General features: G+C 42.7%; 1 protein-coding gene across 3 annotated transcripts in view; it reads right to left on the reverse strand.

Annotated features, from left to right (window-relative positions):
• lmna (lamin A) overlaps positions 1-9,740 on the reverse strand; it is a 29,583-nt gene extending 19,843 nt beyond the window's left edge. The window contains exons 1-2 of one of the 3 annotated variants that reach the window (XM_035627198.2): positions 9,599-9,740; positions 7,579-7,961 (exon numbers count right to left, since the gene is read on the reverse strand). In XM_035627198.2, the coding sequence (XP_035483091.1) occupies positions 7,579-7,916 (338 nt within the window). In that variant the 5' untranslated portion in view covers positions 7,917-7,961; positions 9,599-9,740. Of the gene's footprint in view, positions 1-4,739; positions 4,889-7,578; positions 7,962-9,475 lie in introns of those variants that run through there. The other 2 variants (XM_035627206.2, XM_035627214.2) reach the window with 2 other exon arrangements.
• Between the last annotated feature and the right edge of the window lie 2,653 nt (positions 9,741-12,393).

A 12,393-nucleotide genomic window follows, 5' to 3' on the forward strand; every position in this document is an offset into this window, starting at 1 on the left:
TTGATGCTTGGAATTAAACCAAGTTGTGGTTGTGGGACGAGCCTGGGGATCGGCTGCTCTCACGCGAGGCAAAAAAATGGACTGGCATCGAAAACAGACGTAGAGGAAACACAGGAGAGAGCACAGCGGCTCTGACGGAACGAAAACTGTTCTACCACCAGACATCCAGGGCAGAAGCTATGTTTTTTTCCATCTGGACATCTCCCATGGTGCCACCTGAGCTGTAAAACACTGAAAATGAAGCTGAGTCTACATTCCACAAGCTTTCCTGCGATTGTCCCCACAATTTTTGACAATCACTGTTCCCTGTGGCAAATCCCGCCCAAATGGCAGCACGTTAAAAAAAGAATAAAAGACAAGCAAACTATTTTCCAAATAGTGCGCGTGCGTGTGCAGAAAAAAAACTTAAATCTCATGTGCGCATATGAAACACATTTCTACGAGTTTAGAAAAATACGGGAGATAAGCAGTTAAAATGATATTACTCAGCATCAACGTAAGACCAAGGGACTGCGAGACAAGGAATCACATCAAGACGTAAAAACTTCAAATCACATTTCCTCAAACAAGAGCAGCAGCTGGTGCAGAACATGTGAGACCGAAAGTTGTGTAAGTGCTTCTTTGTATAGATTTTATAGTCCCAAACTGCCCCAAACTCAAATTCATTCCAGAGTAATTTAGCTTTTGTAGCTCCGTGGAAACGGAACAATTGTTACGTGGAAAAAAAATGTGAAGGGAATGGTTAAGATTACAGTGCACCGAACAGGCCTACTTCCAAAAGGGGAGGTTCTCTGGGTAGAGAGAGAGTGAGCGAGCAAGCGAGCGAGCGAGAGAGAGACTGAGTCACACCATCTTAAAGTGATTTACCCTGTTCATGTGTATCAAGGGTTTGGCTGCCTTGGAAGGCTCGATGGTAACTCTACTTCTATAAATTCCACTCTATTCTCACACACACACACACACACACACACACACACACACACACACACACACACACACACACACACACACACACACACACACACACACACACACACACACACACACACACACACACACACACACACACACACACACACACACACACACACACACACACACACACACACACACACACACCTCGCCACATCTACATTCCATCACAGGAGTCTTCTGTTAGCGGCCAGACCGGTCAGCCACACTCTCACCAGATTTCTGCTCGAAAGTGTAAGGAGAGTCACGGTCCATAAAACAAACGGTGTGACTTTTAATCTACGGTACCTTGACGTAAATTAACCAAATTTATCAGAAAAAAAAAAATCAAAATTGAATGTTCTAGAAACCAATTAACAAAATTAGTCAATTGGCAAACTATTTTTATAAACCACTGATAATTCAGGCAAAAATTTAAGGATAATTCAAACGTCAATTTTATCAATGTGCTAGACTATATTCTTTTAAATCATTATTCGATGGGTGCCGTCAATGTTGGAAAGAGCAACTGTATGCGATGTCTTTTACATCACTGCTGGATGACACCCAAAAAAAGTCCCTGGCTCTTGGCTCAGCTCTTATCTGCCCTCACATGACTCAAAGTGACAGACAATTGTCTGCTGTCACTTAATACAAGCTGAGATCAGCGCAGGGGAAGAGGGGAACAGGGTCCCCCCCCCGAGGCGCCCCGGAGAACAGAGGAGGGCGTGATCAAACGGCATGAGATAAGCTGTACAGCGGCTCGATGATATCTGCTGCTGCTGGTCTGCAGCCAGGAGCACGGCCCGGGATGCTGAGCTCCCAATTTAAACATTAAATGTTAATGTTCTGTAACATAAATGGAGCTTATTTGAATTTGCAAAAATACCAATTTTGCTCCACGTTTACTAACACAAAGTTGCTAATGACAATGTACGGACAAGTATTAGGGCCAGAAAAAGAAAAAGAAAATATTAGACGATTTTTATTTTTTATTTTTATACATTCTATTTTGAGAATAAAGTTCAAATTTCTTGACAGCTTCTACAAAAGGCCTTGTGTAGATGAATTGGTATATTCTTTCTCTTTAAGTGCATAAACACAGTTTGGTAATCACCATTAGGACTTGGAGGGGACTGCGGCAAAAACGGCGTCTGTTCAGAAGGAGAAACTTCCATGGCTTGGAATTGGTGGCTGCACTATTGCAAAGTGAAATGTCAGGTTATGGACAAATGCAAAAATATCAACGGTTACACCTTAACATTCCCGGGGTGTAACGCTCTGGTGGTTAGCGAAGCTGTCAGTCACTCCTCTAACTGGATTTGATGGAACAGAGGAGTTGACTTACTTCTCAACATTTCAACTTTACATCTTTCAATGTCTTTAATTAGGAAAACAAATATGCGTCCTCTCATTTTTATTTTCATATATATATATATATATATATATATATATATATATATATACACACACTCTTCTTTAGACAATGACAGAGATGTATGTGACAAAGTCTGCATAATGTTCAGAGGAAGATGCTGGGTCTATAAGCCATTCTTCATGCAATCATTTTGATCTGATAAGGCCAACTCAGAGTTTATCTTCCGTGCTTACAATTCATTTTTTCTACCAATTTCTTGTCGAGCTTAAACCATGAATCAAGAAATCAAATAACAGAAATTTAATATGGAACTAATCGGATGATTAATTGTTTCCTGTGTAATCGTTTCCTTCGAAAAATCCAAAATATTCTGAGAGTATTTGCTGCTCATCTTTTACAGACTGAGCCACTGAGCAAGAAAAGATTAGTCAAGGTTAATGAATAAGTAAATTAGTAACTACCAATAAAAAAAGAGCATGAGGTGATTTGGTTAACACTGCTTGTTTCCGTCACATATATGTAAATGTTTTTGAGCACAAACGTTTTGTCTCCACACACTTGACGAGAGCAGCTTGAACGAATACTCCTGTTATTCATGACGTGGCCCACAAATAGCATGGATGTATACAGTGTTGCCTTAGAAACGTGTTTAGGTTAAATATAGGAACCTTACTCACTGAAACTTAAGACATGACTAATATTAGACCACTTCTCATGACGTTGACCGCTCCATCACGCTCCCCCCACTTTTGCTTCCCCTTTTTTTTCTCTCGCAGGATCCAGGTTGGCCAAATATCAAAAACTGTTTATCTCACCGTCTTCGTTGCCTACAACGTGACGTCTTCTTTTTTCTTTGACCATAAATGTCGGTGCTTATTTCGAAGCTCTGAAGGCATAAGGCCAATTATGTCTCTACATCATAACAAGGGATATGGGATATTATGTGGGCAGAGGGTGATCTTAACCAACACAAATGAATGAGTGACATCAAACACATGGGTCGTAGTAAACACAAGCCATATTTACTGGAAGTCAGTGGTAAAAGAGCATATTCCAAATCAAGGAAAAGCGAATGTGTGGATTTCCTGCTGTGTTCTTTGACAAGTTGGCCCCAACGTTTCAGGCCTTGAATACAGAATATGAATGTATTCATGTGGTGTCGGGGTAGTCGGAAAATTTCCTGAACGCCACTTCGAATCAGAAAAACAACTCCGACAATTATTTTCGTACATAAGTTGATGATGTCATACACAGAGATATGGCGACAGAAAGACCATTTGGTCGATGCTAAGAATCTTTTGATTAATGGTGCAAGTCGACATATTGCTTATCGATTTTTTGATAGCATTTAATCTGTAAGACGGTATTAAGTTGTAATGGTTAGTTACTTTCAACAAAGAGTGACCTAGGACAGTTAGAATGACACATCTATAATTTCTGTTCCTGTCAGAGCAGATCCCTTTTCTTTGCTCTTCTTTATCAAGCAAAAATTGGAAAGAGGTGTCAATGTGCTGTTTAAATGCTCTGAACACATAAATGCAACACGTTTTAATCACATTCCGACTCTAAAGCACATGAACACACTGAAGTTGGAACGAGGACTTCACAACTCGGGAAATAAGGGGAACTACCGAGGAACATGGGAATACAGAATTAGAGCGTGTACTGTAAAGCACTTTTTAAAAAATGATATTGAGTTTGAATCTTCAGCTGCACCAGAACATGTTCCGACACGTTTCATATGCCACGACGATTATTCCATACACATTGTTCCAACAGATAGACTGCAAATAAAAAAAAAGGTCTGGGCGCTTTACCGACCTGGTGCCACGCCCTACACGACATTGTGCCGACAGGTGGGGCAGACTAAGCCGAAGTAAATCCGAGCTTTTATGTATTCAAAGCAGACTTGATCAGGAAAAGGGCTTGGCTGTCTACATTTCAACATCTCCAGTCCGGTCTCAAGCTTATCAGACGAAATCTGACCAAAATGAGCCGTTCGGAGTTTGACATTTTAAAATATCCATTCAAACATTTTTTTGTTAACTTTTGATTTTAGACAGTATGTGCAGACAGACATACCACAAATAATATTATATTAAAGTGAATATAGTTTCCATATATATTTTCTTAATAACTAAATAGGGTTGATAAAGTAAACTAACACAAAAAGTGACTCCTCCAACTGGGAGGAGTGTTCAGGGAGGATTTCAAGAACGAGTCCTGCCAGTGACACTGATGAGCCAGGCCCCCACATAGGCTGATGTTTCTTAGCTAGCTGCCCGGCTAGAGGTTAGATTGTGCACGAAGCAAAGCACAGGTGAACTGAGATAAGTGATAAGATCATCCTTTATTCGACCCACAACGGGAACATTTGGGAACTATTTAAGTATTAACATAAAGAACTAACCTGGCTCTAAAGCTTGGACTTCCTTTACCGATGCCACCTCCTTTACCAGTTGTGTTGTTTGTTTTTTCCTGCAGTTTTAAATTATTTCCAAGTCAAACAGAACTGTCAGGAGCGTGGTTGGCATTCTGGCCCGACAGCTTGGAGCTTTGCCTCGGGAGGGAGAGCATGTGTTCGTTGTACCATTTATGCACACAAAGACTTGTCTGTGAAGAGACGCAGTGTCATGCCTTCGGGCTAAACAGGTGGGTCCAGTCAACTGAGCTGCTCCGATGGCTCCACCTTTTGCTGTGTGTTCTGTCAAACTCGGGAGGAAAAGCCAAGGACATCAACAAAAAAACAAAAAAAACATATTGTGAGACACAGCAATACAGAGTTTACTGCGCCACCGTCTGCTGCTATTGTCACTTGAAGCTCAGCGGAGCGGGGAGTTAAAAGAGACCCGGCAGTGTGTATTAATAAACCTCACTTCCCCTTACAGTGAGTCCACGGTCAGCCCATTCCAGAGGCCTTGAAAAAAAAAACTCTGAGTCACCACCCGGGCAGCCGAGCCAATGCTCCCAAAGAACCATGACAACCAAACACCAAACAATGCAGGCTAAAGTCTAACCGATAGAGCCTGCTCAGACCAGACTGAGCGATTCCTCTCCACCACACACGCGTCAAAAGATCTGCTTCCTTGGAAACTACCGTGGGATCTGTAGACGTGTAGCTGGAGGCTTAGAAGGAGCACAGGGACATTGGGGATATTGTGGAGAAGCACAATGCATTTTTTTTAAAACTGATAACATGGTTCTCTCAACACTCACTGGCTTTTATCCAGAGCGCATAACAAAGTCAACATCCTCACCTACCAACAGCATGTGCAAATTTACAGTCCATAGATTGATGAGCTTTCACCACAATGAAGGTCAACAGCAAATGACATGGCTGCAGAATAGAAATGAGCCACATTAAAGGCACATTTCCTGCAGAGTTGTATATCTTTTATTCATATTTCTATGTGTAGCAGATGTGAGCAACTCCCGTGTTTTGTGTACATTCACATCACATGCCTAACAGTCCTGTTGTGTCGAGTGTGTCCGTTTCTATATTCTGTTGCTGCTCTTCGCTCTAAACTGTGCATGTGAGTAAACGCAAAGGGGGAGTAGAGATAGTTCACATTCAGCAGTTGAATATCCTCAGACTTCTCTAACCCGAGGTGAACTTTTCCAAGACGCCGACAGATTCCTCGGTGTCCACAACTGGCCGAGGCCCCACGACAACAGACATTCACCTGAGCGGCAGAAATTATAGCCACAGAGAAGACGTACAGTACAACAGCCTGCAGGTGACAGGTCAAATGCAAACTGTACCTTCGGTAAGCATCTTTTAAAAAAAAATGCGATAATAGAAATAGTATAATTAACTAATTGTCACCTAAAGTCAGTTATTTATTAAACCCTCACATTCACACCTTCAGTGCCTAGTTTGCTCACAGGTCAATGTGTCTGCGGAACTTTTATCCTGTAAAATATTAACTAAATTTTTCCGTGACACAGTTGACTCACACAGGATGTAAAGCATCTCGCTGAACTTAGGATTCCTGTGGTCCAATTATTGTTGTAGCCTTTTTATTACCTCCACCAAGGAGGTTATATGTTTGCACTGGTTTGTCTGTTTGTGTGTTCGCAAGTTTACTCAAAAAGTTATGGATTTGCATTAACATTTTTATCAAAGATAGGTCTCTGCCATGGTAACAGGTGATTGTTCGGTTCGATGAGGATCCAGATCCAGATCTGGAATCCAGGAATTCTTTGAATGATTCTTCACCATTGCAATGGTGATGAAGGGCAAAACTTGACATTTGGAGTCATATCTTCACAATTACATGAAATTTAAAAAGAAAATGTAGTTCAGATGGAAATGGGAATGCTAGTTTTGGGTGAAACAGCATATAGGTGGGGGTTTGCTCAGCCTTGGCGGGGGTTGCAACATTTTGATCAATGTTTCTTAGTCAAATCTTAGTGTTAATTTTTCATCTTAGTGATCTGCAGTCGCCAGACAGAGCACAATTGTTTCTCTAATTATGTCTACAGTGTCAGTATTGTGAAAAATCATCACACCGATCTTTGAGCAGCAGAGTCAGACAGTGTGATGAATAACATTCTGTCTTTTAGAGCTGTCATTTTAACTTAAGAGAGCAGCGTGTGTGTAAAGGTGTGAGAGATGTGTTACTTCCAACAGACCAAGAGGCTTCAAGTGAAATTATTGTACTAACTATTGAGTCATGCATTGCAAATGTAACCACCAGGAATGTCACCTAATGCCGTGGTTCAACTCCACACTCCACATTCCTAGTAGACATTTCAGGTGTTGCACTGCCTCTGTGCGACTGAACAACAGGTGTCAACAGGAGGCAGAACATCACCAGAGGTCAAAATTACAGCATTCACATCCAAAGTGTTTTGTCTGCAGCTCCGCCTTAAACAAAACTCTGAGGCGTTTTGGAAACACATTAACATATTTAAAAAAAGAATGCTGAAATGCTGATGGCTCCGGAACATTATGATTAACACTAATTTCAATTTTCAATGCAACCATAGAACTGCACCGGTTGATTTGCTACACCAAGTACAGGGGCAAAAAGTAATGCTATATTAACGTCACATAATATAAAGTATTATCTCACCTTTGGACCAGAACTCAGCACTGCATTAAAGTCTCTTTCATAAAAAAAGAAAGAAACTCTGCATTTAACAGAGCATCAACTACTAATACTCAATGCATGTTGTACATTATTTTCTATAAACATGATAATACGTAATGTAGGTCAAGCCCCACCCCCACATGCTCCTCGTACCTGGCTTTGAGCTCCTTGTGCTCCTCCCTGATCTTGCCCAGTTCCAGCTGCAGGCGGGCTCGCTCCTTGGCCACCTGATCCAGAGTTTTGCGGGCGTCAGCCAGCTCCGTCTCATAGGCCGCCTTCATGCCCGACAGGTCGCGGCTGACCGACGACTCGGACTCAGTGATGCGCAGCCGCAGGCCAGCATTTTCTGACTCCAGCGAGCGCACCTTGTCAATATACACCGCCAGGCGGTCGTTGAGGTTGCACAGGTCCTCCTTCTCCTGCAGCCTGGTGATGCGGGCTGGGGAGAGGGTGGTGCCACGGCTGGCGCGTTTCTGGCTCGGGGTTTCCATGGCAATAATAGCTCAGCAAGAGGTGCAGAGGGGGTGAGTCACTGGCTGTGGAAGAGGAGGGGCGGGGGATTCAGAGTTAATGAAAACTTGGGTATCTACAGTGTAAACCACAGTGAGTTTCTAGGTCCGTCTTCCCTAGAAACGTACAGTACACAAAAGCACAGTGTGAATCACATGTTAAACTTTAATGGTGTTTACGTGAGGATATCTCCTCATCTGGGCAGCCCACCTTCAGGGCTGGGTGATAATATATTCACGGTCCTTTTTCCAGTCAGTAATCACATCTATAAAACTTGATTTAATACCTTTCCACTGTATTAACAATGTAATTTTTTAAAAGACAAATCCACAATTATTATAAACAGAAGTTGTGACCACCGTGCTGCTTTTTCCTACTTTTAGTGCTCCTGACTTCCTCCCTTATTCACACTGGTATTTTCACTGCACATTATCACAAGATGCCTTGCTGTTCTCTCTCCTCGGTCTCCACAGGAGTTGTTCAGCCACTTCATGCAGCTCACTCCTGAGCAAATATGTTCCCTACAAACATCAACCTCCAAAGCCATTCAATACTTTCATATTTACTCTTAAAAACATGTGGACACAACCAGGGACGGAGAAATAAATGAGAACATACCCCTCCTCAACTCTTCCAGTCATAATTCCAATGTGTTGACTCATATTATATACAAAAACAGCAGGATGTCCTGATAAGGACATACATTCACTGTGCAACTGATGTGCCAACAGCGAAATTAAAACGAGTCATTGAACATACAACCCAGAATTGTCTTTTTAAATTTTCTAATACTATATTCTAGGGTAAAATCGTTTTTATATTTTGTAATTATAAACATTTTATATATATATATATATATATTTCTTTCCACCAGAGAGCTCTAATCGACAGTTATGGAAGGATTTAACAATATTAATAAGTGCATGAGCTCTGGTATTATCAACTGCAACTGAGGCTGAAAAGGCGTGAACTCAGAGCCATTTTATCACTCAGGAGCTCCTCCACTCACGACCCAACAGCCATTTCCCAGAGAAGGGCGGGAAAGCCTTCCCCACTTTGGTTCAGAAGTGGGTGGACGCACCAAACTTTGCCATCCATCCCCTCACCGCCCAATACCATGAGAGTGCACACAAGGACGCCGCACCCCATGTGGGTGGGATGGCGTACGCACGCATGCAAATGTGGTGCGCACACGCCCACAGGAGCGAACCCATATACTGTACTCACAAGTGCTCTCTGGGCAACCTTTGAATAAATGAAGCATCCATTTAAGCTCCCGATATGCACCAAGCACCATCGGGTGCCGTCTAATTTTCCACTCTTCATGAACAGCAGGCATTAAAAAAAAAAGGGTGGAAAAAAAAGGTACAACTTTTTAACTTACAAACTTATTCCACACCACTACTTTCACTCCTTTGACAAAATGAAAATGGCTCGGAGGCGACTTTGCACAACAGTCGCACTGTGTCCAACAGTGTGACCGACATACAGTCTCAGAGGGAGACGAAAATATAAATTGTGGAAACTCTCTGAACCTTACCTCGGTTGTTTGAGACCCTCTCGACTGCAGCCTTGCGCTGGGACTAAAAGTGAGTGTACAGGACCTTTCTGGAAGTGTGTGTGTGTGTGTGTGTGTATTTGTGTGTGTGTGTGTGTGCCGTACCCAAGAGGAGTGTGGAGAAGAGGATCCGTTGAATAATGCAGTCTTGCTCTCTGCTGGTGGGTGTGTGTGCCTTTGGCTCGCGCCCTGAACTGCTTTCCTAACTGTCGCTCACTTCACATGTACCTACTGCTGAAGAGGGAGAGAGGGGCGGGAGCACCAGAGAAGGGAGGGTGGGGCAACAAGGAGGAGTCAGGCTAGACAGACTGTGTCTGTTTGTGTGCGTGTGTGTAGCAGCTGCTGAGCTTTATCTCTCCCAGCCCTGGCCATATCTTTTCCTGTCTCATTGCAGTCACACAGCGCCCTCGCAGACAGACTGACCTCAGCCACTGGTGCAAGTGGTCTGTCAATAAAGCGCTGACACGGTGATGATGCCGAACAGCTCCCAGGTGGATGAACGCCCTGCTCGTCCCTGCTGCTGCTGTGATGAATACGTTCTCAAACCTTTACAAAACAGCTGTGACAGACGACTCCACGGCAAATACGTGGAAGAGGAATTTGTTTGAATTTTACAGAGAGAAAGAAAATCCTCCCTGCCGTGGAAATGCCCACAGATGAACTGGGGAAAGCTCACACAGACACACAAAACACAGCAAAGAAAACTCATACGTACATACAGGTCATTAAACTCCTCCGCATGTCTCTGCTGTTATCCGTGGCAGAAAAATAACCTGCCAGCGAGATCGTCGACTGAATCCAAGGAGGGAAAAGTCCACAAATGTTTAACGTTATATTCCGGGTGAATAATAGAATAATTCCCACGAGTCATCTTGACAGTCCAAAGGTCTGACAGTCAGATCCAAGCTGATGCTGGTCTTATATTTGTTTCCTCGGGGTGGAGTTAATGAATCGCAGGTCCAATCAAGTTCGGATGCAGAGGAAAAAGACGTTTTCTGTCCATGTGTGTGTGTGTGTGTGAATCTCCTCACCATGGAAATGAAAGTTAGTCCATTCATGTGTGAGTGTGTGTGTTACTGTGTATGCGCATGTGGTTAAACAAGGGGGCAAGACAGCATCTCTGTTTTTGGGCATGGGACAGGCTCAGCGGCTAAGGGAGTATCCTGGCTGGAGTGTGGCCTTCCAGTGGAAAGGCGCCATCAGTCTCTCAAGCAGGCTCTCTGAGTCACACGTCCCTTTACAAACTTATTTTTTTCCCCAGCGTCCTCCTGCTCTCAACCTTTCTCTTCCCTTTTTTCCTCCATCTATCTCAGCCCCTGTGGTGTTTCCATGGAAGTCACACTAAAGACAAGAATGCCTGGCAGACGGGCCAAATATCCAGCTTTTCTACGAATTTTCGACAAACAACAACAACAAAGAAGTCTCTTTACAAAAGCTATCACAGTAAAACAAGATGCAAGTCAGACACTAAAGCAGAGAAGGTCCATAATTAAAACTTTTTCCTACATAATGAAACAAACCTGCAGGTGGTTTATCAATCGAGAACTTGTCGTCTCCACATATTGGCATCTGAAAACAAACCTGATGCCTTCGTTACTTGTTTGTTCATCGTCAATGGGGACTGCTGGGTACGTATTTGCTACAGATGGTTCACAAACAACAACACTGAAATAAAAATATTTCCCAAGGCAATTCGTTTTGAAAAAAAGTGTAAATCTTCAAATCTCTCCTAAAAAAAAGCACTACATATGTATATATATACCAGCTGGTATCAGCAAATGTTGAGTCAAACAATGATTGAAATAGTTGCCGGTTAATTTACTGTTGCACAATTAATCGATTCAGTGATTTTTTTTTCCAGCAATTTGCACAGTGACGCATTTCCTCCTGCTGGATCTTTGCTTTTATTAACCAGGACACTATTAAACAGACATGTCAATCATAGCTGTGGATGATCCAGATTAACTCATGAAGTGTAAAGACAGGAACGGGCATGACCGACTGTCATGCAGCTCACCAGACGAGTAGTGAAAAAAGGAGGATGGCAGTCAGTTTTCTTCCTGTCTTTGCCACTGTCTTTCTGCCCTCACAGCATTCCAAGAAGGCAGCAAAAAAAACGAGGCGTGCCTGTTGTGTAATCTTAAGGTTTTCTTTTTCCATCATGAGCTACTGACTTGCTGCTCTCCAGGGAGAGAAGAGCAACGACAGAATACTTTCAGCGGGAGAAAAGTTGAGTGTGAGAGTGAACTCTTAAAACAGGCGACTGTAGACGGGGAGGTTTTAAAACCCGGGGAACGGCTCACACGTACACAGCAGTACAGTAAGGATCATGTCGAGATTATTTTCTGGTGAAACATCACTAGTTTGTATGATTTAACAATTAATCTTTCATTTGACAATCTACCCTAGTCAGTTACTCAGAAACACAGAGATTGATATCTGTCCATTTCTGTGCATAGAGCATGCACTCTAAAACTATTGTTTTACACACATCCAGGCCGAAAAGAGTCTTATCTAATCTGTTAAGTTTGGCTGGGGCTACCTCATTAGTACAATTCTGAGGTACTTTTTTATGCTTCTGAAACTGCAGATCTCTGAGTTCATTCAGCTCTGTGGTCAGAAACCCCTTGTTGATGTTGAAAAAGTTTATCTCAAGCTGGTTCCACCAACGTGACAGTAACTTCACTCCGCTCCAGTCGGCCTTCATCCACAGGAACCAGATCTGAATCTGGCATGACGACACCTTTGGGATGTGGTACAGTCATGCGAGTCATGTTAGCGTAGACCAGAAACTCAAAGGAATGTTTTCAACATCATGTGGAATCCAGTGTAAAGTTGCCGGTTTATTAGGTACACACAACTAAAAATGTATATCTAGTATACATTACCTGCAATAAGTT

Source organism: Scophthalmus maximus, chromosome 1 (genome assembly GCF_022379125.1).
Source record: "Scophthalmus maximus strain ysfricsl-2021 chromosome 1, ASM2237912v1, whole genome shotgun sequence".
NCBI classification, from domain to species: Eukaryota; Metazoa; Chordata; class Actinopteri; order Pleuronectiformes; family Scophthalmidae; genus Scophthalmus; species Scophthalmus maximus.